At 36.8% G+C, this 27,660-nt stretch overlaps 1 protein-coding gene across 11 annotated transcripts; it reads left to right on the top strand.

Annotated features, from left to right (window-relative positions):
* Positions 1-29: 29 nt before the first annotated feature.
* khk (ketohexokinase) lies at positions 30-26,337 on the top strand. Of its 11 annotated transcripts, none has more exons than XM_015346100.1 (10): positions 30-130; positions 1,860-1,976; positions 3,867-4,001; positions 6,817-6,951; positions 10,859-10,931; positions 12,700-12,846; positions 21,876-21,964; positions 22,580-22,708; positions 23,747-23,904; positions 26,101-26,337. In XM_015346100.1, the coding sequence occupies exons 1-10, from the start codon at positions 75-77 to the stop codon at positions 26,184-26,186; spliced, it is 1,125 nt and encodes a 374-aa protein (XP_015201586.1). In that variant the 5' UTR covers positions 30-74; the 3' UTR covers positions 26,187-26,337. The 11 variants fall into 11 exon arrangements, with proteins under 11 accessions (XP_015201586.1, XP_015201621.1, XP_015201613.1 ...); XM_015346135.1 differs by having other exon boundaries at positions 44-130; positions 3,953-4,001; XM_015346127.2 differs by lacking the exon at positions 30-130 and adding an exon at positions 518-794 and having other exon boundaries at positions 3,953-4,001.
* The last annotated feature ends 1,323 nt before the right edge of the window (positions 26,338-27,660 follow it).

Genomic DNA, 27,660 nt, shown 5'->3' on the forward strand with positions numbered 1-27,660 from the left:
TGCGGGGAGGTTCTTAAACTGCGGTGTGTGTGGGCATTGTTACATTCTGACTTGTAGACTGTAGAGTACTATGCATGTCATTTAATTACCAAACACTTAGGTCTAATGTGACCTGTCTGGAATTTCATCCGTAAGTTAATGTTACTATCATTTTACTAATCTTACTTGCGCTCGCAATTTTCATGTGTAAAAAAAAAAACTTTTAAACACAACTCATTTAATAGTGTTCAATGAAAATGTCAGTAAGGGATAGTGATCTTCCCCAAACTCCAACCCGTTTTGGTTTATTGTTCCAAGCTACAGTACTTTGTAAACAAGCCGACGAAGGTGAAACACTTTAATCGGATTCTTGATTTCCAAAACTGTAAACACATTTGTGTGGAATGTCTTAAAGATTACTAACAAATATGTTATATAAGCCGTGATAATTACAACGAAGTAATTGACAGTACAATGTATAACACAAACAGCTTAATCATGAGCACAATCCGCAAACAGGTTCACAGAAACGAAAAAATCCGGAAAGTGCCGAAACATGTCGGACATATTGGATTATAAAAGTGAGGTTTATCCACCCAGACTGCAGAACTGTGACAGAATCACACCCCCTGGCTGCGGGAAAAAAATCCAAAGAGCACTCAAATTATGTAACAGGGACACCTTGCCGTCCGAAGTCCACGTTATACATTTTATACGAGAGAAATGGGGGATAAAAGGATCTTGTGTATCGGTTTAGTGTGCTTGGATATCATCAATGTCGTGGACAAATACCCGGAAGAAGACACCGACACAAGGTTTGGCAGGATGCTACAAGAGCTGTGCATGTGCTGTTTGGTTGTTAAAACAACAAATACAGCAGTCTGATTAGTTCTTCACCTTCCGCTAGAGATGTACATTTTACCACGTGACGGTTATACAGTTGCAGTGTTTTGACAGTCTGTGTTTTCCTGCCAGAAATGACACAATGTTTTTCATGTATGGAAATTTAGAAATAACAGAAATTACAACTGTATCACCAGTGAAAGTTTAACATGATGTGTTTCTGATTTGTGTTTAGGGTTTGTGGATTTACAGTAGCTTGCATTCACTGCGTTATTACAGTACAGACTGTGCATATTACCAAGCATACTACTAGCAAGTAAAAGCTGCATACACAATACGCAGTAGGATGCTTTCAAGGCTCGGGAATATACTGTAGATGTCATTTTTAGTCGAGGTACAGTATACACGAATGAAGAAAAACATTAGGGGAAGACGAAATCGAAAGCCTGGACTAGATAGGGATGTATTGTTCAGTACGCCAAGCACTGATATTAAAAAGCACTGTAAATTACTGCGTATCATATGTCAAAATAAACATTGAGATTTCATGACTATCAGATGAATAATACAGTAATCTAGTATTCTGAGATTTCAGTGTTCCTTTTGTATTTTCTTTTGGATAGGGTTACAGCAGTCATATGCCTGATTGCAATGCTCGTGCTTGTGACAGCATTGGCAGATGCTGCTGCACAAAGCAGTACTTGAACATTTCCAGGACACTTTAAATCTCAGCTGTAATAAACTGTTGATCATGCAGTAGGATGGTCAGGTGCTTTCAGTTCCTTATTTTACTATAAGTTGTTTACTCTTAAATAAATAAAGTCTTCTGGAAGTATTTACATTTCTTTCAGTGGTGGCATAGCCATGAGACATTTCACTGTTATGAAATCAAAGCTTTATTTACTTGGGAATTAAGCAAGCAGGGTCCTTTTTTATTATAAAGGAGAATTACTGTGTAAACCATATTGTAAACCCTGCATGTTCACAGCATTTACGGCATACTTACAAAAAGTGACAGCTTGTGTTTCTTTATCAAGGTGTTTGTCACAAAGATGGCAGCGTGGTGGCAATGCCTCCAATTCCTGCACAGTTCTCTCTCTCCTGGGGGCACCATGTGCGTTTATGGGCTCTCTGGCTCCAGGCCCAGTGGCCGAGTAAGTACCACAATTGCACTTCTTCTAGAAACGGCTGTGAAACCGGATATAGCTCTGTAAAACTACATTTTGTATGCTATCCAAAACTTTCTAGCAAGTTTTTTGTTCTAGTTCTTCTAGGCCACATAATTTGCAGAAGACACAAAAAATAAAGTTTAACATGCTTTGGATTAAATGGAAAAAATCTGCTAAAGGGGAATTTCCCTGCAATAATGTGAAATGCTCAAATAATATATTAATGTTCTATATGTCTTAGGTTTGAAATTCAGGTATATCAGTGGTTTCAAACAGGGATAGGTCAGTTGCTTACTCGAGATGGGCTAGTGTTTCCTGTGCTTTAGCAGAATTTTATACAGTACAGTATATTTGCAACATGTGAAATCAAGAGCTTGTATATTTATGATAAAAGGCACAGGAACATTTTTCAGCGTTGATTGCAAATGTTAAAAATAAGTCAAAAGATCCAGCAAGCATACAGTATATATATATATTCTCACATACTGTAATTGTGAAATTGGAAAAAAAACATAATTCATGATTTAACAGATATTCGCCAATAACAGACTCCACTTCCTCCCTATTAGTCTGTTAAACTGAGGGTTTACCATATCTAAATAATTCACTAAGATAATTAAAATACTTAGTAATTAGTAATACTTAGTAAATACCAGTATTTAAAGACACTCTTTTGTAAGGGTAGTAATTTATGTTTTATTGCCAAAATCTAATACATGCTTGCACAACATAAACTGCCTAGATTTCCACTCAGCAGATCAGTAATTTCCTCAGTGGAAAAGTAATTTATGACTTTTTTTACTTGATCTGATGAGCAACAGTTGCCACGCATCACCTGCACATCAACTGAAGATCAACTGGATCTTCTTCTACAGTTCAAATCCTTTAAGATGAAAAGTGCTATTCAAAAGCAATCGCATATGATTAAGTTGTAAATGTTTAACAGACACAGTCTTTTCTGTAACCAGAAATTAGGCTAAGGATTTGATATCAATGGAACATGTATGTTCTGAATTGGAATGTTTCAGCCATTTTGATGTCTGTTGAACTTTTCTTAAAATAGCATTGGCTAGCTCCATCCCTCATGGTCCTGAACAGACACATGTCAGTTGGCCACAGTGCACTTTATTGTTTACACATGAAGTGATGGGCTTCTCTCTTTTCTGTAGGTGGCCCTGTAGTTAGCAACCTGCAGACAGTGGGTCTTGATAGCATGGACCACCTTGGTTAATATAATCTACACCTTCAATATTAAATCTGAATAATGATGCCTTTAACTGCTGCAGTATGTTGAACTACTGTGTGTCATACTTATAAACTGAACATGTTGAAGACTAAGGTTATGAAATAGGTAATAAAACAAAACTTTATAAAAACAGTAGCAAACCAAGGGATTCACATTTAACAGAGGAGATAAAACCTTCTACCACAGAGTGATTCAGTTTAAATGTCTTAATATTACTTATGCTAAATTAGCCAAAGCTCTAATGGCCAGTTTTAGGGTATCACAGTATAGTATTAGAAATGAGGGACTATTTGGTTGTAATGGGGAGTGAAATATAGTGAAATGTTGCCTATTGTACATTACATTCCTGTGGGAGATCAGGTGTATGAAGTGAATTAGAATTGGAATTATTTAAGCCTGTGTTTATCATTCAGAAGAGATTCCAGAGAAAAAGTAAGTATAGATTGTGTTCACATTTTTTGCTGCTGTCTATTTTTTTTATACATTTTAGAGGGAAAGGAAATGAGGTGAGTTGTAGACCTTTGGGAGGGTTGTAGTAGGTCCTCATCATGAAGGACGTACACAATTATGGATGATTTGCTCTTTATTGCCTCTCTGTTCCCCTTGTGCCTTGGGCTGCTGTTGTGCAGTTTTGTTCTGGATGACTTCCGGAGGTATAAGATTGACACTTCTCTCCTTGCGGAGCATTCAGGATGTTCTTTCCCATCCTCCATAGTGATCAGCAATTTGAGAAATGGGAGCCGTACCATACTGCATATGAACAGGTTTGTGGGGGTAGGTTATGTTTATTCTCTGTGAACAGGTCTTACATCATTAAATGTAACTACTGTACACTATGTGTTACAAGGATTATCTGTTTTTTTGGTGTGTGTCTTTATAGGCTCTATAGGCTTCAGTATATTGACTTGAATGCAAAAAGTAGTTGTACTGGAATTAAGTATATTACATACTGTAGTACCTTAAGGGAGAAGTTGGAAAGACAATTTGCTTACACTGAAGAGTACAATTAAATGATTGTATGAAGATATACAATATGGATATTTAATTTTATAAACTGATTTTGTCAGATGGGTGGCACGGTGGAGGGGAAGTTAGCATTACTGCCTCAGCCCTGGAGCCCTGGGATCGTCCAGGATGTATCCTGCCTTGCGATTGATGCTTGCTGGGATAGGCTCCGGCTCCTCCATGACCTCGTTAATCATAATATGCTGTAGCCTATCCCCTTTCTACTCCAGCACAGCAAAACCTTATTCTTTTTCAGAAAATAATTAGATACTAATAGATATTTATTAGCTTTCAGCCCCAGAGGTTATAGTTTATAGTTGACTGGAATACTGGAATCCAGCTTTGATGCAGTCTTTATAGTGATGCTGAAATCATAGTATCTATATTTTTAAGATGAGATAATTTATTTAATTTAAAAATAAAATTTCAGTATTAATCAAGGACAAGAAATTCCATTACATGATTTCTGAACCTGACAGGATTGTAATGTTAAAAAGATCTTCAGAATCATCCTTTGTTTGCAGTTTTAATTTAGTGGTCTTTTCTTGTAAATTTGACCTGGTGTCAACTAAAATACCGAAGGCACATTGTTACTTAAGAAGCCTGATTCTGTGACTCTTGCTCTGACTATAAGGAACATGTAAAATAGTATTCTAGCATTAGAAGAACCTTTCAGTGATGTATTATGCCAACTCTGTGGGGGAAAAAAAGCTGCAGGTTCCTCAGTGGCTTAACATGCGAAGGCTTATTTCAAGCACAAACTGAGCTTGATGAATTTATGCTTTGTGGGTTCAAGCCTGGGTCATGTCAGTAGTCGATTGTGACAGGGATTCCTCAAGTGATAGCACTCAGCTGGCTCAGAACTGCTGGGGGTGGGACTTGAGTTAGCCAAGCAGAGCTTTCAGCTTTCAGTGAAAGAGTGACCCCTGTGGCTCGATTAGCACCTGCAAGCTTATGGTGGCATCATTGAGGGATGTGCCTCTCCTATGCTCGGTGTAGAATCTCCTGTACATCGCTGACAAGTTTGTAGTGTGTGAAAAGATTATTAAGTTGATGGACAGTTGGGACCCAAGGGTTTATCTTTACTTCCTAATTCAAACCTTGTGGGTGAATGGTTTGTGAGGTCAAAGCAAAATGACCCAATTTCAAATGGGGAGGACATATATTAATGTACTGTACAGTATATTAATGAATAGATATTTCTAAATTGATTCAGTACAGTACCTTCAACATTAGAATAAAATGATATCTCCTTAATTCCTTAGGGTATAAAACAGAGAAGAAAAAATTAATAGGCTTTTTAGAGGATGAAAGGGATACTTTTGTTTTTAGAGGGAAAATATATTTTCCAGGGGCAATGTTTTGTAGATTGAACTGCAGTAAAGGTGAGACTAGGTCTGTGAGAAAGCTTCCTTAGAGTTGTGTGAACTTATGGTGTTGAGGAGCCTTAGCTACACTGAGCAGCCATGTGTGCTTGGATATTATTTTTTAAAGTGCATGTTTTAGCAAATGATTTGTCACTAATAACGTTACTGATTATGAGCTTAGCTTTTTAGATTGGTGATGGATACCGATTTGCAGGGTTGCATCTTTGACTCTATGTTAATTGTCCAGAGCTAGCCAGGACAGAACTCTTGTAATCCTTAAGAAGAACATTCTTACTGAAATGTTCAGATGTTGAATTGCATTTTATTTTTCAGATAAGCTCTGAATTTAATAAGCTTTAAGAAGAAAAAGACAATTTCACTGTAAATTGTATTTAAATTGCTGTTTTTCAAATATAAATGCATACATGTGGGAACAGATGTGCTACCTATTCAAAAAAATACATTTTTGTATTGTGCATCAGGCTCTTGATTGACATTCATGGTGAACTCGGTTTGATACTACTGCTAAAACTATCTGGTTTAAAATCCTCTTCATAAAATGAAATTCAGTGACTCTTAGCACCTTAGAAAAGACTCCTAAATCATGTGTGAATTAGGATAAAACAGCAAACTAATGATTTTGTTATTTCAGAACAAACTTTTGCATTGGTAGAGTTCTTCTTATGCGTATTTCTCAAGTGTATTATTATTATTATTCTCAGGTTTATTTATTATTATTTCATTTTCATTTATAGTACATTGCATGCCAGTATACATTGAAAGCAACTCGTGACAAATATGTGTGCCAACATACAGTATGTGGGAACAGATAACAGAGGGGAGAAAAAGCAAATGATGCTTATTTTAAAACACAGCACTGAAAGAATACCCTGTACGTTTTAACATTGATCTAAAGATGTGAGCACAACAGCCTTTTTGGTAATTCAGACTACAGTTATGTATGATGAGGAAAATCCATAAGGAGTAAAAGTTAACTTCACCTTCATGAACTGAAAATATTGACTGTCTATGAGTAGGTACAGTAATTACATTCTGTTTGCTTCTTACTTTCTAATGTGGCTCTCTTTAAAAGCAGGTGTGCTGCCTCTGGACCTCAAAGCCGCCTTCCCACTCCTTTTCCTATGGCTTAAGGGGAGTGCACAGCATGTCATTTATTCTCTCTCTCTTTATGTCTCTCTCTAAAAAGCTTTATAGTGGATGATTTTAAGAGGCGTGATATCGAAGTGTCGGGGGTGGCGTGGCAGAGGGAAGGGGTGACTCCTTGTGCCTGTTGTGTCGTTTGTCCCCCCAGTGGCTCACGCACTGTCGTTCTCTTCGACACGTAAGATGGCTTGTTGGTCTTGCCAACTGCAAAACTGAACATTTTGGCAGCAGAATTTATTCAGTGCCACTGCAGAGATAGCAAGATGGCTGATATTGGTGATTGTAAATACTGTATATTGGCAGGGGAAATTGACTTCAGATTGACTTTTATTATTGTTTTATCCTTTGGATTAATCTTACAGGTCTTGGTGTGAAGATTTTTTAGGATTTTGTAGCAAGGCAGGTCTTAATAGTAACAAGCAATTACAAGTAGGTCCCTGCTACTTAGGTTTCTTTGTATAAGGCTGTTTGATCTTATAGTCAGTAGACATAGACAGACACATGTTTCATGCCATACACATGGTAGAAAATCTAAGAAGTTTTTATTCATTTGATGATTGAATCAAGCACTGAAAGTCTGAAAATGGGTCAAATCACATCTGTGAGTAGGGTGCTTGTCATATGATGTGAGACCCTATAACCCTGCTGTAAAACTGAACGGTTGAGTGATATTTACAGTATATGCTATAGTTTTTCATGAAGGGGATTTACAGATAAAAAAAAATCCAATAAGACGAAGAATGAGAACTTCACATGTAGGTTACTGCCTATCTCTGCTGTAGCACTGTGTGCCTGCGTGCCAATTAAGAATCATAATCAGTATGCCTGCCAAACATCACAATTTTTACAGTAATTTACTTAATCAATTTTGATTACCTATCAGAGTTTGTATCTGGTTAATTTTTCAGTTTCAATTACAGTAATTGGGGAAACTAATGAAAGGAAGCCAGAACCACAGCACAATTTTTTAATAACTTATCTACAAGGTGTACTACGCTCTGTTTTATAGGCTTAAATAACAGAAGGTAAGGGAATAAATCAAACTAAATTGTTATTTAAAAATAGATTATATGTAATATAAACTAATTATTATGGTGAACAATAATGTAAGAGTAGAGATTAAAATATTTCAAGTAGGTAGCTGCGTCAGCATGCTTAGGCTGCAAAGGAACAAGTAAAGGTTTATTCCATGCTGTCGAGAGAAGAAAAGAAACACAACATTTCGGCTGTGGAGCCTTCTTTGGGTGTGAGAAAGACAGGGAACTCAACAGATGTTATATAGCATCATATACAGTGGTGTGAAAAAGTGTTTGCCCCCTTCCCGATTTCTTATTTTTTTGCATGTTTGTCACACTGAAATGTTTCAGATCATCAAACAAATTGAAATATTAGACAAAGATACAGTAACGCAAGTAAACACAAAATGCAGTTTTTAAATGAAGGTTTTTATTGTTAAGGGGAAAAAGAAATCCAAACCTACATGGCCCTGTGTGAAAAAGTGATTGCCCCCTAAACCTAATAACTGATTGGGCCACCCTTAGCAGCAGCAACTGCAATCAACCGTTTGCGATAACTAGCAATGAGTCTTTTACAGCGCTGTGGAGGAATTTTGGACCACTCATCTTTGCAGAATTGTTGTAATTCAGCCACATTGGAGGGTTTTTGAGCCTTAACCGCTTTTTTAAGGTCGTGCCACAACATCTCAATCGGATTCAGGTCAGGACTTTGACTAGGCCACTCCAAAGTCTTCATTTTGTTTTTCTTAAGCCATTCAGAGGTGGACTTGCTGGTGTGTTTTGGATCATTGCCCTGCTGCAGAACCCAAGTGCGCTTCAGCTTGAGGTCAGATTCTCCTTCAGGATTTTTTGGTAGACAGCAGAATTCATGGTTCCATTTACCACAGCAAGTCTTCCAGGTCATGAAGCAGCAAAACAGCCCCAGACCATCACACTACCACCAGCATATTTTAGTGTTGGTATGATGTTCCTTTTCCGAAATGCTGTGTTACTTTTACGCCAGATGTAATGGGACACACACCTTCCGAAAAGTTCAACTTTTGTCTCGTCAGTCCACAGAGTATTTTCCCAAAAGTCTTGGGGATCATCAAGATGTTTTCTGGCAAAACTGAAACGAGCCTTTATGTTCTTTTTGCTCAGCAGTGGTTTGCGTCTTGGAACTCTGCCATGCAGGCCATTTTTGCCCAGTCTCTTTCTTATGGTGGAGTCATGAACACTGACCTTAACTGAGGCAAGTGAAGCAGTCCTTTGGATGTTGTTGTGGGTTTTTTTGTGACCGCTGCGCTGTCGCTGTCGCTGCGCTCTTGGGGTAATTTTGGTCAGCCGCCCACTCCTGGGAAGGTTCACCACTGTTCCGTGTTTTCGCCATTTGTGGATAATGGCTCTCACATTGGTTCGCTGGAGTCCCAAAGCTTTAGAAATGGCTTTATAACCTTTTCCAGACTGATAAATCTCAATTACTCTGTTTCTCATTTGTTCCTGAATTTCTTTGGATCGCAGCATGATGTCTAGCTTTTAAGGATCTTTTGGTCTACTTCACTTTGTCAGGCAGGTCCTATTTAAGTGATTTCTTGATTGAGAACAGGTGTGGCAGTAGTCAGGCCTGGGTGTGGCTATAGAAATTGAACTCAGCTTTCCAAAGATGCGACAAACAACAGTTGATTTATGTTTTAACAGGGGGGGCAATCACTTTTTCACACGTTCCCTTAATAATAAAAACCTTCATTTAAAAACTTCATTTTGTGTTTACTTGTGTTATCTTTGTCTAATATTTCAATTTGTTTGATGATCTGAAACATTTCAGTGTGACAAACATGCAAAAAAATAAGAAATCAGGAAGGGGGCAAACACTTTTTCACACCACTGTAGATTAAAGTATGACTTTTTCTCTGGATTTAGTCCATGAGAATTACTTGAGTTTGAAACATCAATAATTTGTGTCTAAACTAATTTTTTTCAATTCTGTTTTGCAGTCTCCAAGTATAAGTAATTGTTTTTTTAGTCTTACCCTTAATATAAGTGAACATGACTGCAGACTTGTGTAATTTTGTACACAAGGAGAGGTATCCAAGCACAGATGGCTGACAGTTTTAAGTTTCCTTTTGTTAAGGAAAAAACATCTGAATAACTAAAAACATCTGAATGATTTAGCACATAAATTTAAATTTAGTGAAAAACTCCCTCTATACGTCTTGCTTATTACATATAGAGCTAAGTTATAATTTAAGTATTTCATTATTTTTTGTGTCATTAACGTGACCTATTGTTTGTTATTACCATGAGAAGCATCTTCACTCTAGACACTCATTAATCTGTGTTCCTTTAGAAACACGCAAAGCAAATACTGCTCCAGTGTGGAGTAGTGAATAGGGCTCTGCAGTTCAGACTGGAGTGTTGTGAAGTATGCTGCTGTTGTACCCCTGGGCAAGGTTATGGCCATCAGATTGCAGTAAATGCCCTATAGTACAATATATACAGTATGTGTACTGTCCAGGACATCATTGAAAATGAGAATTTGCTCTATTTTTGAGTAATCTGGCTTAAAGAAAATTTTAAATAAAAAAAATGAAACCTTCACAAACATATTTTAATTTCTCAGTGCACTACATTTTGCATATCAATGAAATTATATTTCCAATAACTTTCATATGTTTTCATACTTTATTGTTGTTTGAATTGGTTTCATAGTAATGAGGCACTTTGTTGGGAAGACCTTATGGAGCTATAACATTTTCAAAATTGTAATTTCAACTTTGTGTTGAAATTGCAATGACTTTTAATCATATTGGGCTTAAGCGTTTGATAAGAAGAAATGCTTTGCCCTTCATATTCTCATAAATTATATGAAGATGGTGAAACTCTTTATACTTTACTTCTTGTAGATAATCTTCTTAGTGCTGTGCTCTGGAGTATTTGTTCATCATTTACTAATAATTATATGATAAAACAGAGTTGCAAATATATCAAGAAATACAAAGGTATGAAAAAAGGGACAACAGTTGACATAGTTTTCATAACTCAAATGTTAAAAATGTTTGTATCTTCTCTTTATTTTCTGACTGTGGTCAGGAATTTGCCTGATGTAACAGCTGATGATTTCCAAAAGGTGGACCTTACCAAGTACAAATGGATTCATTGGGAGGTGAGAAAATTCAATGCATAGCAGAGTTTTAGTTAGTTTTCTATATGATGTTTCCTGTAGAAAAGCAAGTTCTGTCATCTTTCACAACCCTTTAGAAAGCTCAGTTAAAATCTTAATTCATCGTTATAACCCACTTTGAACTGCAAGGTACTATAAGACACTTACTGTATGTGTCAACAAGGCTCACTTTCCAAATAGATCCTCACAGGTAACCCTCAGGTAACAGGTAACCCTCACAGCTAAAGCTGCTTGGAATGTTTGGTTCTACAAAACTGTCAGCACTGGCTACTATATTAGGTCCACCTATTTTTCAATAGTTGAGCACTAGGAGAGATATGGCAGTCAAGCCTCTCCTGTAGGTTCCATCCAATATCAACAACTTGGTACACAATAGCCTAAACCACAATTTAATAGCACACAATCTTCAAGTCTTGCATTTGGCCAAATTCTGTATTATTAGATTATTTGAGGCTGACACAAGAAGTTTAATTTGTTACTCTCTATCTTGTTACTCTCCAATTCCACATATGAGAAAGCTTTCAAAATTCAATACTGAAATAAAAAAATAATTCTAGATTGAAAGATTTGGGAGTGACATTCAGGCTTGACTTACTCGCTGAGGTTTCTAAATCCACATTGAACAAACTCCAGCATGTCCAAAATTCGCCAGCCAGAATCTTGAACAGATCTAGTGCAAGTGTTCACATTACTCCTATCCTGGAGTCCTTGCAATGGCTTCCTGTCACGGTTCGTGTCAACTTCAAAATCCTCATCCTCACCTATAAGGCTCTGCATGGCTTGGCACCTCAGTACCTGTCTGAGCTACTATCGTCCTACTCCCCACCTCGCAACCTTCACTCTTCTAATTTTGGACTCCTATCTGTCCCTCAAGCCCATCTACACTCTATGGGTGACAGGACCTTCTCCTGTTATGCCCCAAAGCTCTGGAACTCTCTCCCCAAGGATTTCAGAGAGTCACCTTCTCTAAACTCCTTCAAATCTAGACACAAAGCCTTTACTTAACTGGTTCTGTTCTCCTCTGCTTCTAATATATTCAGTACCCCCATCTACTGTATCTTGTGTATGTTTTTTATTTTTTAATGTTGTTCTGTATAGCACTGTATAAAATTAAGTTTATATTATTATTATTATTACTGTATTTTAAAAATTACGTTTATATTATGATTATTATTATTATTATTATTATTATTATTATTATTATTACTACTGTATTTTAAAGTAGGTATGGCATTTACCCCAAATATTACTGTTCTGAATCCATCAGTGGAAGCCTGTAGAAAAGTGGCTAGCAAATTGACACTTTTGGAATTAACTATCCTGATGAAGATGGTAAGAAATTAGCATTAATGCACAGTAAGAGAATTTTATTTTGATTGATTGATTTTTTGTGACATAATCTGTTAATGTGTTGCCAGAGTTTTGCTCATTTTGAAGATGCTTAGAGTCCATGAATTCCTTCTATGTATTCATCATAAACCATAATTAGATGCTCAACTGAAAACATGCCTCCATATACTGTGTACTTGAAATAAACTTGCCAAGCAACATTTCATCTTCTTTGGTTTCTACTTCTCGTCATGTAACTGTGCTATGCTACCAGTGAGCAAACCTACTGTAGAGCCTTAGTTCATACAACAGATTGGGAACAGCATGTTTGGATTTTGTCATGCAGCTCAGTAATGGTGTGATTAGCTGACAGCAAAAGCTGGATTAGGAACAAGTGCTGTGTTGTATCTTTTGACTATAGGGTCGTAATCCTGGGGAGCAGGTGAAGATGATTAAACATGTGGAGGAATACAACAGCTCTGTGATGGCAGAAGAACAAATTACCATTTCTGTGGAGATTGAGAAGACCAGGGAAGAGCTGTATCAGCTCTTTCAGTATGGAGATGTGGTAAAGTGCTTTATTATGTATCCTTAGGCCAAACAATATCAGTATACACCATATAGAGGTACATGAAATCTGTAGGCTTTAATGTACATTTATTATTTAATGTATCTATATGCAGTGGACTCTTATTTACACTTCCTGTTTAGTTTATTATTTTTTAAACACATTACTGCCCGTATTTGTACATTTAATAAAAGATGAAATAATAACATTTAAAAATAGATCATAATATTAGTTTTATGTCTTATTAGTCTTAAATTACTTCATTAGAGCAGGGGTTCCCAGCTACTGCCATCGGAACCCCCATAACTGTTGGCTTTTTTTTTTGTTTCTGTTATATTAACGTAAATTGAACTAATTTAATTGCTTTCAGTTCCTAAACATTCTTAGATTTCTTTCGTTCTAAGATTGACAACATCCGGCATCACATTTCTTCATTACACATATCATTTCCATACCTCCTCCCTCCTCATCCAACTTCTCTGGTTCCCTTCTCTCCAGCTTCTCTCTTCTTGACTCAGCATCCCTCAATAAACTAGTTGCACGCATGAAACCCACCACATCTATTTTAGATCCCGTTCCCACCACTTTATTTCAGATCTGTTTCTCTTCTCTCTGTCCCATTGTCCCCAATATTAAACATGAATCCATGAGCACTGGCATTGTACCAACGGTCCTCAAAACTGCTGCCATTACCCCTGTGTCAAAAAAGCATGGCTCTCGACAATCTTACAATTTTCGCCCCATCTCCAACTTACCCTTTCTTTCTAAAATTCTAGAACGTGCTGTCACGCTTCAGTTGCATAACCACCTCATGACAAACAACCTTTTCGAACCCCTCCAATCTGGCTTCCGTCAACTTCACAGCACAGAAACTGCCCTGGTCAAAGTCACCAACGATCTTCTAATAGCTTCTGATTCTGGTTCTCTTTCTATACTCATCCTTCTTGATCTCAGTGCTGCTTTTGACACTGTTGACCATAACATCTTACTTTCTCATTTTGAGACTGTGCTTGGAGTTTCTGACATTGCTCTTAAATGGTTCAAATCTTACCTCACTGATTGCTGTCACTTTGTCTCTCTTAATGGGTACAGGTCTGAAATTGGTCTTGTTAAGTCTGGTGTTCCTCAGGGCTCAATACTGGGCCCCTTGCTCTTCAGCATTTACGTGTTCCCACTTGGTCAGCTTTTAAGATCACATGGCCTCAGCTTTCATTTTTACACTGACGATACTCAAATATACATCCACACCAAACCTGACATTGATGTGGCTGTCTCTATTCTATCTAATTGCATCTCTGACAAACATTTGGAAGAGTCAAAACTTCCTTCATCTTAACGGCGACAAGACTGAAGTCATGCTTATTGGCACCCCCCATCAACTTTGTAAAGCCAGTCCTGTAACCCTATCTGTAGATGGCTCTGTACTTGAGCTTCAATCAAAATTGAAAAACCTTGGGGTTATGTTCGATTCCGGCTTAACATTCAACCCACATGTGCAGCATACTGTCAAATTCCGTATAGACTTTTAAAATCCTCATGCTCACCTATAAGGCTCTGCATGGCTTGGCACCTCAGTACCTGTCTGAACTATTATCGCCCTACTCCCCACCTCGCAACCTTCGCTCTTCTAATTCTGCTCTCCTTACTGTCCCCCAAGCCCGTCTACATTGTATGGGTGACAGGACCTTCTCCTGTTACGCCCCCAAGCTCTGGAACTCTCTGCCAAAGGATATCAGAGAGTCACCTTCTCTAAACTCCTTCAAATCCAGACTCACAACCCTCTTTTTCAGAAAAGCCTTTACTTAACTGGTTCCTTTCTTCACCCCTCTGCTTTTCTTAGTACCACCATCCACGGTCTCCTCTATATATTGTAATTGTGTTTTATCTTGTGTACTTCTCTTATTTATTGTTGTATTCTTCTTATTTATTGTTATGACAATTGTTATTGTCATCCTGTAAAGCACTTTGAGAAGCCACCTTTAAAGGCGCTATATAAAATAAAGTTTATTATTATTATAAACATGATGAATGTTGCCCTTTAACTACAGATGCGGCCATTCAAAGTGTGCGGTACAGACACGTACCGCAGGTAAGATGACACAGGGTACCGCAGTGCGTGATTGGTTGACCGACAGGGGCACTCGTGGTCCGTTGGTCTGTCGTAGAAAGACTTACTGTAAACGTCTTTACTGTGCCCGTTGTAGATATTGAATTTTACCACTGAAGGGAAATCTTAGTAGCTGAGCATAAAAAGAATAGGAGCATACTGTAACGCGTGTGAAGGCCATATACGATATTAATTTTGGAACGTAAACATACAGTATATAGCTGGTCTTGGTACTTTAAAGAAAAAAATACACACCAGTATTCCATTTCTCCCTAAACATTGTAAGCTTCGAAGTCTTTAACTAACGTGATACCGGAGTCAATAAGCATACTTTTAGAATTTGATTAAAAGGGAATATAATATGGAATCGCGTATCTCAAGAATTTAATAACGGTATGATTATATCCGTGTACTGCGGCAGGGCTGTGTAGGGCTGTTTCGCCTGCCTGTTAATGCGAGCTGTCTTGTAGCCTACTGGTCTAGGTGCGTGACTACTAACTGGCAGGTTGTGTGTTCGAATCCAGCTGGTGCTGGACCTTTCAGTTTTATTTATTTATTTTTTAATCGCGTAACATAAACATATTACCGTATGCAAACTGTACTGTATACAATATGTATATGTATATTTAATGTCTTAACTGTGCCCGTTTAAGTATTGAATATTCATATCTAATTTTACCACTGAAGGGAAATCTTAACATAAACATACAGGATATGGCTGGTCTCGGTACTTTAAAGAAAAAAATACACACCAGTATTCCATTTCTCCCTAAACATTGTAAGCTTCGAATGAAACCACTAAATAAAGACATAAATAAAGAAATCTTAAGATTTGTTTTATTTAATGTTGGTAGCAGGATGAACTGTCAGAGTGTATATTTTGTCGCAAAGTTGCTGCAAGATGTTAACAGTGAAAAAGGTATTTAGAAATGAGTTATTTCAAGATGAAAAAGAAAACATACACGAAACATGGTTTCATTACGACCAGAATCGGTCTTGAGATATTTTTAACTAGATTTACAGTATTTGACAGGTATGTCTTAACACCGATACTACAGTACTTAAGTACTGCTCACGTATATGTTTCTAGGTTTATATTATGCATTTCATACGGTCAAATTACTTTTGAGCAACTAATAAGAAGCGCGAAACGGTATGCGTTTTACTTTCGTTTTGTGCTGGGACCCGTGGATTGATTAGAGATATCAAGTACATACAAGTCATTTTTTAAATGTTGGAGTTCGTCTTGAAAAAATGTTACGAGTACATCATCTATCAACAATCACACAGGTTCTGTTTCCATATTGCGAATTTTGGTTAGGTATTATCAAATCCAGTGGCGCTGTTAGTTTACTGAGTCCCATGTCACATGGTCTGTGATTGAAACCTGTAAAACCGGTTTAATTCGTCACAGCCAGCACTCTTCAGGTGTGAGGGTCTTTTGCTCAGAATGAAACGCTAAAATGTTTGTGTATATTCTAATGGTAGTGGGGGCAGGGTGTGTGGGAACAGGTTTGGTTGAAATTGCATTGGAGATCTATGTTCTTCACACCTGAAACATTTTCTCTGAAAGCATTTTCTTCGCAGTTTAACCGATCTTGTTACAGCATGTTACAGTTTACTATTATTAACCATATTAATTTTAAGTGCTTAATGTAAAATCTTGTAAAAATATATTTTCATTGTTCAAATATACATTAAGTCTGACTATCTTATAATAAGTTAAATACAAAACTAAAGAAAAAATAGGGTTAAATATAATTCAAAATATTTAGCTAACAATGTTAACTGTTTATGAATAATAAAATGTATTAACTAAAGAGTAGGATGGCACAGTTGTTAGTATGTTTTTTGTTTTGTTTCTTTTTCATAAATACAACAGTAGTACCTGATGTCTCAGTGGCTTTCACAATAAAATTATGCATGCAAACCTGTGAACTAGAAAGATAACTAAGATATCCATCCATTATATTCCATAATATCCATGAAATATATGGCGCTGAAATACAGTATGTGTGACGCATAAAAGACACCAAGGGATTGGGTGAGCTCCCATCACAAAAAAAAAAACTGCGAACCTGCACTACAGCGACCATAGTACAGTATGGAGACCAAGGCGTTTTACGGAAAGAGACGGGGTGCTTCTGCCGCCCCAGCTTCTAAAGAGCGAAGGGTAAGCAAATACAGCAGACTTCATCCGAAATACGCGATTACAGCGCATATTACAAGGTATTATTGCCGTTTTGAATTTTAAATTCAATTATAATTATTTCTTCGTAGCCTGTTCTTCAAGAAAACACTGCACGGGCGAAACGATCTACCACCAGGACAGTAAAAAAGAAAGCGGTAAGACGGAAAAAAAGAAAAGTTTATTTTGACTTCTGTTCCGCGACTGATGAATACTACTGTGTGACTTTATTTCTTACATGAATTATGTTATTTTGCCACAGGCCGTGGGTCTCTGCTCTCGGCCACTGGCCAGGGTGCCAACCTGTAGAAGCAGCACCTGTATGGAGACATTTCGGCAGCAGCGGGAGCAGTACGATGCATTACTGGGGAGGATTGGGAGGCTAGAGACACTCCTGAAAATGCAGAGGAAGGAGACAGTATGTTCCAGCAGTCAAACAGTTGAGCAGCTGTCTCCCGAAAAGTGCCTCTCCCCGCCGCGCAGGTTGCAATGCCTGGCGGAAGCTCTGCCCCCCGCAGAGCACACACCGCCTCAGGACACTCCATCCCGGCCTCTCAGTTCACCACCGCGCAGGAATCTGTTGATGCTGTCCCCGCCGCCTATCTCCCCCCAGGAAGCACAGCGGAATTCACAGATGCCAGTGGGACGAATAATTCTCCCAGATGTCCAACTGCTACCCATCACCCAGGAGATGGAGGGGGGGTTGTACTTGCAGTGCATCGGCATAGACGGGAAAGCAAGAGCCGACCGCTACGCCGTCCTCGTGTTTTGAAATCTTGTGACTTTTGAAATTTACTGGGTGTGGACCACGTCTGTAAATTTCGATGGGTCCAGAGGCAAAAGTGCCTTGCCTTGCAATCTCCGGGAAACCATTAGTACAATGGTGAATCGGAGATTCTCAACCCTTGCTGCGTACGACTGGAAAAGAATTCGTGATCGGATCAACGAAATGCTTCGTAGGAGGAGGCGGTGTTTTCCTCTCGTCTAACAGTCTGTCCACAAACAAAACATTCCTGTTAGACAAGAGGAATTGAAAAAAAACGATTTTGTCAATGAAAACCAGTGTGTGTGTGTGTCTCTCCCTGCTGGATGTCCCTCTCACAAACTGCTGAATGAATAAAATAATTTTATCGAAAACGAGTTTGCGATTGTCTGGTCTTTAAATTCTTGAGATACGCGATTCCATATTATATTCCCTTTTAATCAAATTCTAAAAGTATGCTTGTTGACTCCGGTATCACGTTAGTTAAAGACTTCGAAGCTTACAATGTTTAGGGAGAAATGGAATACTGGTGTGTATGTTTTCTTTAAAGTACCGAGACCAGCCATATACTGTATGTTTAAGTTCCAAAATGAATATCGTTTATGGGCTTCACACGCGTTGCAGTATGCTCAGGCACTAAGTAAAAGGAGATGGTTCGTATTGCTTGACTAATTTTAAAAACTAAGTTATAAATGCAGACGCTCCCTCGGTGCGCTGCTCTGGTGCATCGGCTCCTACACAGTGCCTGTCTGCCGTAAGCGTTACAATATACATACCCAACACTGCTTGTACCCATCTGTCATGCAAATAAAACACCTTGAATTGAATTGAATTGAGGGGAGAAGGGGGGGAATACTAAAGCCAATACTGGCTCAATGGGCTTTGACGTGCTAATGCGTTGGTTTAACAGTCCGGGTGTGGCAGGCTTCCAATGTCAACTCGACTCGATTGGAAGACAATGAACGTATTTTAGCCCTAAATGAATTAATAGCAAACATGGTTTACCTAAAATACATTTTTCCAAGAAAGTTTATAATAATACGATCTATAGTTGAAATCTGAGCCTACTTTAAAAATAAAGGAAAAGCATTTTCAGAGAGCAATCACTCTGTGTTTATGTAGAAAAAGCGATTAGGTTTATGAGCAATCTAATTACCTATTCGCTTAAAACGCTATATAAAATAAAGTTTATTTAGAGATGAATGATCAGTGTCGCAGTTTAAATAATGTGAGTCAGGAAACTAACACAGCGCCACCGGATTTAATAACGCAATAAAAACGCTATAAAATAATGTGACACAGTACAGCACAGTACAAAAATACTGACCATGACTTTAGAAGCATAAATTACCTTACACTCAATTTAAACACAAGCTGTCTTTCTGTATGAACCTCTAAGCTGGTTCATACAGAAAATGTAGACATGCATTAGCCTGATTATGATTAAAAAACACATAATTAAACACGCGTTTGCTATTTAAATCAGAACACGATTTAAATCAATATAAATGTTTATATTGTAACTGTCCAGCCTCCATTTCTCTATAAAAATTTACTGTTGCACACACACAATAGAAGCAGGAACCGCTGTCAGAAGGGAAAATATGTTCAAAATATCGCAAATATCGATCATGTTGCGATATTTTGAAATATAAAAGTCAATTGATTGTCCATAATATCGCTTACCTATTTTTTCGAAGAAATGTTTGTTAAAATAAAAGTCCAGCACCAGCTGGATTCAAACACACAACCTGCCAGTTGGTAGTCACGCACCTAGACCAGTAGGCTACAAGACAGCTCGCATGATCAGGCAGGCGAAACAGCCCTACACAGCCCTGTCGCAGTACACGGATATAATCATACCGTTATTAAATTCTTTAGATACGCGATTCCATATTATATTCCCTTTTATTAAAATTCTAAAAGTATGCTTGTATACCGGTGTGTATTTTTCCTTGTGATATTTTAAGCTCTAGTTGAATGATAGGTGTCGAATTTTAAATCATTTTCGTAGCTAGAAATTATGAAACGCCCTGTTAAAAGCAAGGAAGTTTTTATGCCCGTTGAAGTAAAACAAAATGCCTGACAAAGTATGGCTTGGACAGATTCCAAGTGCTTGTACAAATGTGCTAAAGAAATTATACTTTGAGTATACAGCTTGTCCAAAGTCATCCATTATTAATACTATTAGTAATATCTTCAGTAAAGGCTTTGATGCATAAATATTTCTGATAAAGGTAGGTTGTGTACTTTTGTCCAACTGAGCAATCTTGCTTTCATAAAATATACCAACATTTTAATGACTGATGATTAACATGCTGTAATACACAGTTCAAAATTAAAGGTTCAAATGCTGTACATGAGAGGTTAAGCTCCCCCTGGCGGTTTTACAAGGCGACGCCGGATAGTTAGTCACGTGACACACGTGAACTGCATGATACCGCGACACGCCCACCGGGGTATGCCGCAAAATACCTCACCCATTTTGAATGGCTGCATCTGTACTGTGTCTCAAAAGTAACTTAAGATCTCCAAATGCAATTCTTAATTTGTTACTAAAGCCTGAATACTCTTTGATATATAGTGCTAAATCTTTATTCTTTTCTGTCTTTTTTGTCTTTCAGGAACATTGTGTATCTAGTGTTGTCACATTTGTCTGAATTGTTTTCACCTACTGTTGTGGTGTACTTGTGATTGCAGTTCTATAATAATTGACGACTAATGTGTTAGCTTCATAATATTGCTTTCATTGATGTGAACTCCACAGCTGTGAAATGTTTCCAGTGCTCTGAACATTTAGAGAAGAGCAACTATTTGCCTCGTCCTTTCTTTATTTTTGTTTTCCTGTTGTTTGACATTGCTCCCTTTTGGATTTTTTTTGGCTTCTCCCCCCTCTGTAGTTTTAATGGGTCTTCTGTCCTTCAGCGCCCTCTGGTGCTGAAAGTCCAGCATGCTCTGATGTAAACATGTTTTTGTCCGTTAACGGCAAAAAAATATATAATTGAAGCCAGCTGTGGAGTTCACATCTGTGAAAGCAATATTATTAATCTGTTCACAGTTTAGTGTCTTTAGGTGTCATAGCAGTAAACAAAATAATAAAAGTTACAGTGAACACATTAATTCACAAACATTAAGCTCATTCAAAGATCATTTTGGTGTTACTAAACTGTAAGAAGTCAAATTAAAAGCAGATACTGAGGTCTGTGCTTGCTCACGTACAGTACCCACAGAGCTGGTGCTTGTGATTCCAAATTGTTGATTTTGGTATGACCACTTTTTGTGCTGTAGTCCTGATTGAGCTTTAAGCTTCAAAATCACTCAAAATTATACAGAAAGTTTTGGTTTTCAGGTTATGCTATTCTTTTTAACTACAGACTTAAAACAATGATGTCAGAGTGAGACAGGTTAATGGGATGTTCACAGTTCTTTAATAAGTGTTTAGTTACACAACAATAAACATCTTCCAGCCAATGGTCCCAGTATTTTCTGGCTTTCAAATTAGATTCCATTTATTGACCCAAAGGATAAAATATTTTCCATGAGATATTAATATTATTTGATTTCATAGTTAAAAAGCACTGTTTAGACTTCAATGTGCCAATACATTTGTAGGATTCTGCACTATAACATGTGGAGCGTAGGGATCAGATCACAGTCTTAAGTTGGAACTGATCCTTACCAGATTTGTAGGACATCATTTCTTATTACCACCCACAATTAGTGAATAAATGGTTCTGTCACCGTTAGAAAAGCCGGCCTCTGGTTTAGGACCTTCTTTTCAAAAGAGATGTTGATCTCAGCTGGATGTGTTGGCTTAATAAAAGTATTAAAAAGTTAAAAGGAGTGCAGAATTACATTTGCCATGTTAATTTGAAAAAAGGATTTTAGCATCTGTTCCAGCTGTGAGCAGAATGACGGAAGGAAAGAATTCTCACTGTAGCAGATACTTTTACATTCTTATTTTCTCACAGGTGTTCGTCAGTAAAGATGTTGCCAGGCATTTTGGGTATAACTCTGCAGCCGAAGCCCTGAGGGGTTTCTACAGTCAAGTGAAGAAAGGGTAGGTAAAGAGATCATCACATAAAAGCACTTCACATGTGAAAGCTTTTTCAGCCTAGAACATGGGTGATTCAGTTCGCTTCAGTTTTTAAAAAGCTAACACAAGTTGAATATACAGTAAGTTTTGATATATGTGAATTTACATCTTGGATACACAGTGTCCTCCAGATTTAGTCATAGATAGAAGTAGATAGGTTTTCAGATTGAATGATGTGTCTTACAGAAAAAATATTAAAGAATGTCATACCCTAATATTAACAGTACTGCACAGAGGAACATCATATTTATCATAAGTGAAGTAAAGAAAACACAAAGGTAATATTTGGTCATAGCCCTAAATCTTCCTGTGACAATAATTATTCAAATGAGTAGTTGCAATTATTCTTGTAGTGCACAAAGTTTATGTGATTTTAGCAATTCTGTAAGTAAGTAAGAATTGGTCTGTTTGTGAACTGCTTTCTTGAGTTTGAAACACAAATGTTCAATTGGATTGAGGTCTGGAAACTGAGGCTGCCAGTCAAGAACATTTGTTCGAAGAAACCATTCTTCCTCGGTTTGGATTTATGCTTTGGATTGTTATCATGCCTTTTTTGGCCAATCTTGAACTTCTTGGCAGAAGGAACCAGATGTTTTGCCATAATATCCAGGTGCATGTTGGAGTTGATGATTCCCCCATGATTCATCTTAACAAAGGCTTCAGGACCCATGGAGTACATACAAAACAACTCTTGAACAGAATATGCAGGTGTTGTTGAATTGTTGTTTTCAATCTGTTGTATCACGAAGATACCAGTTATAATTGGAGATCTCCAGCTGTTGCCTTTGGATATACCATTGTCTCTCGAACTAATTGTCTCGTAAACCATAGTTGCATCCTCTTCCTGGCAGGACACTGGACTAATGGACATTGCAGTGGAAAGTGGTAAACATTTCATGCACTTTATGGATTCTTTCATAGCCAGTCCTGAACTTGTGGAGATAAATTACCATTTGCCTGCAATTTTTGAAGAGATCTCTGAACCTTAACATGGCGATGCATATTACTACTGAATGTGTTGCCTCTTTTTTATACCTTAGAAAAAAGGGAAACTTTTGGTGACCTGTACTGTATACAGTATATTTCCACCAGCTTCCAGAACACAGGATATTATCATTGATTTGTTTTAGTTTTATTTTATTTGAAATAATAGAGATCTGAATTAATATGACCATCAGGTTTTGTGAAATTCAGTTATTTTTGTGACAAATGTGACTTTGCACTTTCTAATCCCATAGCTCATTTTGTTATGCTGTTTTATGTTGTCAGTAGTATGAATTCTACTTATACAGGAGTGCACTGTATAAGCTGTGCTGGAAAAATAAAGTAGTGAGATGTTTCAGTGTTAATTTTTATTTGTTAATAGGTGCAAAAAGTTAAGTGAATTACATACAGTATCTGTGCTCTAATTTCTCTTGGAAAATGGTTTAAGATCCTGTAAATTGATCAATATTGCAAGATTTCAGCAGAATGTACAAGAATTTTTACAATTTGTGATGTACTTTATTGTTTGAATTCTTAATGGGTTCTATTTGTAAAAAATGAGCCTTATGAAAAAGAAGTTTAGAAGAACCCAATTAATTAATGAGAAATAACTCTGTATTTGAAGTTTAGTGAATGTACACCACATGGCTTTTCTTTTCAGTGATTTATTGCTTTTAAGATTGGTTCACATACTACAGTGGGTGCAGGCCAGGTGTTGCATTGTGGAAGACATTGGGCTGTTTTACACGTTTTCTTCTGCAGGGCACTGCTGATCTGTGCCTGGGCAGAGATGGGGGCGGATGGAGTGGGCCCTGAGGGAACAGTCGTCCATTCAGATGCCTTTGCTCCTGAGGCAATCGTAGACACTCTGGGGGCTGGTGACACTTTCAACGCCTCAGTTATTTTTTCCCTCTCAAACGGTAAGGATACAAAACCTGCTTCATGAATTTGGCAGCGTGCTGCACAGATGAACGAACACATTTGGTGTTGTGAATGGTGTGATGATTAGGACAGGTATAACTTTAGACTTTCAATTTAGAAGTGATAAATTATTTACTAGAGTTGTTTTTTAAATGACGGACCCATATTTACAGAAATAATTGACACAGAAATGTCAGGAAACAAAGTGTCACAAAAATCTAAGAAGTATAAGCAATAAGTAGACTATTGTAAAAGAAAACCTTGGTACGAGATCTTGACTGATGAGCAGCTGGTGATTTTCTGAACTAAAATTGACTTCAACGGTTAATTAAAAAATAATTTTGATTATTAATATTATCTACTTTTGTTAGTATAGGTTAGTCATTCAGAAGTGTTTAACTTATATATAATACTTTATTTCTGTATTTCTGTTGCTTATGAAGTCTTAAGCAAGCAATATGCTGTGATCTAACCCTTTAGCAAAAACCTCAGAATAGGGAAAAAATTTAGATGTTGATAAAATTCAAACAAGGAGATGATAGAGATTTCCTAGCATGTGGATATCATTCTGGCTCACATGCTGAATTTGAATGTCACGCATTGTGCTAATACAGGCATGACCACTCCTGGAAAGCAGAAATAAAGCAAAAATCACTCTTTGGTATAAGTGGCACTCATAGTGAGTGTATATTCCATTCTTAAGGACAGTCAACCATTGGCAGCTATGTAAAATTCTAATTTTAACAGTGCAAGTTAATTGCCATTAAACATTGCCATTCCAGGCAGTATCCTACTACAACTTTGGTGTTTCTTTGGAAGTTGTGAAAAATATCAGACAGCTAACAGTTGGTGGAGCAATCAGTGTGGTCCAAAAATGTTTAAATGATGACAATACAGGAAATAAAATCCCTGTGGTAGGAGAATGTGATCATTATCTGGCATAAGTATTTAATATTTGTTAACAACAAGAGATAGAAAAGATTCATAGACAAAGGATGAAAGGAAAAAAGTAACATTTTGTAGAAATGTACAGTTTACAAAAAGATGTTGTTGTTGCAACATGGTAAGATTCAAACTCAGTAAAGGTTTCCTTTATGGTTCAATGCGTAAATAAGATCTGATACAGTATATATCATGCAAAAAGCCCATTAGAGGGCGGTATTGAACTAGTAAATGCAGTATTAAACAGTTTCTTGTACTGGAGGTACTAAAAGAGTACATGAATCGATGAGTTTATCATCCAGTTTGGGAGATTAATAAATTGGAAATTTGAATCTGGAGGATCTACAATAAACTCTGTTCATTTACATAAGCAAGAGCATTTTTAGAAGTTTCCTTAGATTTTAATAGAAAACATTTATCCATTTTATTTTTCCAAGTAATATTAATGTAGTATAAAAATAAGAAAAAAAATGTAGCAAATTACATACACTATATTTTGTAAATATACTTTACAGAAAATCTGTTACTGTATGTTGAGGTACTGTATACATTTTTCTTTGTTTTCAAACATTTAATATTCAGTTTTATTTAAAAGCATTGATGACATTGATTAAAATAATTTAAAAAATATTGTGTTATAAGTGCCGTCAATTATATTTTTGCAAATTTCTTTGAACAATCATTCCTCTTTGTCATGTTAAGAATTCAGGTGAATTGACAAGGTTTGAGGATTTATTCTATTACTGTATATATACGGTACAGTAAGTTGACATTCATTTCATGAAGACACACATGAGTTGCTAGCAGAATCTGACTGATTACTCAAATGGGGGACTGGCAATAAGATAAGAAAGATACTAATAAGATCTTTTGAATATGAGGAATGACCAGAAATGGATAACATTTTGAATTGTTCTTTAGGTCATAATCTTTGTTTTCAGAAATATTATGACGGAGTGATCACTGCATTTCATAACTAGTTTTATTATCTTGGTTTACCAGTGACGAGTTTTTGTTAAGTTGATGTAAGTTAAATTAGCTTCCTTGACAGAGTCAGATAATACACTATCAATGTGATGAATTGTAAGAACGAAACAGATATAGAAGGAATCACCAGGAAAGAAGAAACCATACTGTATAAGTGACCCACGCAGGTACAGTTCTTTGCTGTATTGAAATTAGATTTTGAGCTATATTTACTTACCAATTGTTGTTAAAGTCTCCTACTTTATCCTCTTTTGTGGTCTCTTCAGGAAAAAGCCTGCAAGAGGCTCTGACATTTGGATGTCAAATTGCTGGAAAGAAGTGTGGTATTCATGGCTATGATGGGATTGTATAGCGGATCCCACAAAAGACAGATGCAAGTGGCTCAACTTCAGTTAAACTGGGAGTAAATCTAGAAGACATCTGCACTATGCTACAAAGAAATTCCTAGAATGAAACATACTCTAATGTTTAATGAATGCTGATTAAAAATCAAATTAGAACCATTACTTTGATGAAGTGCTGATGTGGAATATTGCCAGACAGATTACCAAGAGATGTGTGGCTATGTGGATCCTGAGAGCAAGGCTAGTCTTTTCAAACCAGCTACAGTATGTGATGTCATGTAATTTCTTTACAGATCCAATAATTTAAATCTCTTCTATCCACAAATCATCTTTAAGCCCATTTAAGAGATTAAATACACCAAGTCATTTTCCCTGCCCTTCTAACAAAGTGTTTCAATTGCAGTTGTACTTGTACTAAGTTCCTTAGTAACTTTTCCAGTTCTTTCAATTCTCAGTTATTTTTATTACTGTACTTGCACAATTGTTTATACAGTAACTTGTTTTAATAATTAATGATATTAAGATAACTTAATCTTGAGTTATAAAAATATAATAAGAAATTTCTGAATGAAAAAAAGATCTGAAGTCCCAGTTTTACTAATCGGGCCTTGTCAAGCCTCTTCAAGACTGAAAACAACATTGTAGCTTTTCAGTATTTTCTGTGCTGTGCAGTACCACCAACTTTCCCTCTGAAATTGAATCTAATGTTTCTATTGATCTGTATCCAGGGAAGTTGGGCTTTCACGAATTTGGAGGGCCTCTCCAAATAAAATACTTGGCTAGGGATCTGGAAAATGACGTGGTTATTCAGTTTCAACCCTGTAAGAAAATACCAAGGTAACAAAATACACTGTTTCCTTTTGAACTAAGAAGACAGTGATTTGAAACGTATTATTTCCTTTTCATGTATAAACATTTGTGTTCCTTTCATTCTAACAGAGTTGTTCTGATTTCTCACAAATCTATTGAATATACTTAACATTAGTGGTCCTAAAAGTAGCACTGTGGTGCAGTAAGTGAGTCAAGATTTCCCTATACAGTACCAACATGAGAGTGATATTTTAACAGGAAAAGCAGGTACAGTATACCACTATAGGCAAACACCTATAAGAGAGCATCACAAAGATGGAAGTACTATGTAAGTACTTCATTGTTCGTGAAAATTAGATAACTAAAGCTAATAAAATGCTTACAGTATATGACAATATGTAAGTCAAGCAAATAATAAACTGGGGAAAAAATCACAAAATTCGTATTGTATTTATTTTCTTCTTAAAACAGTTATTTGTTTCAGTGTATTGTATGTATAGTCAGATATTCATGTTACTTTTCCTAAATCAAATTATATAGCTAATTTGTCTTCTACTAATTTACATCCTGAAATTTGTACTCTCATGAAATTTTGGATTGCTTTAAAAATGCTTTATTAAACACCATTTCAGTAAAGTGATTCATAGAAATATTAAATCTAAAAGAATTCAC

Source organism: Lepisosteus oculatus, chromosome 2 (assembly GCF_040954835.1).
Source record: "Lepisosteus oculatus isolate fLepOcu1 chromosome 2, fLepOcu1.hap2, whole genome shotgun sequence".
NCBI lineage: Eukaryota > Metazoa > Chordata > Actinopteri > Semionotiformes > Lepisosteidae > Lepisosteus > Lepisosteus oculatus.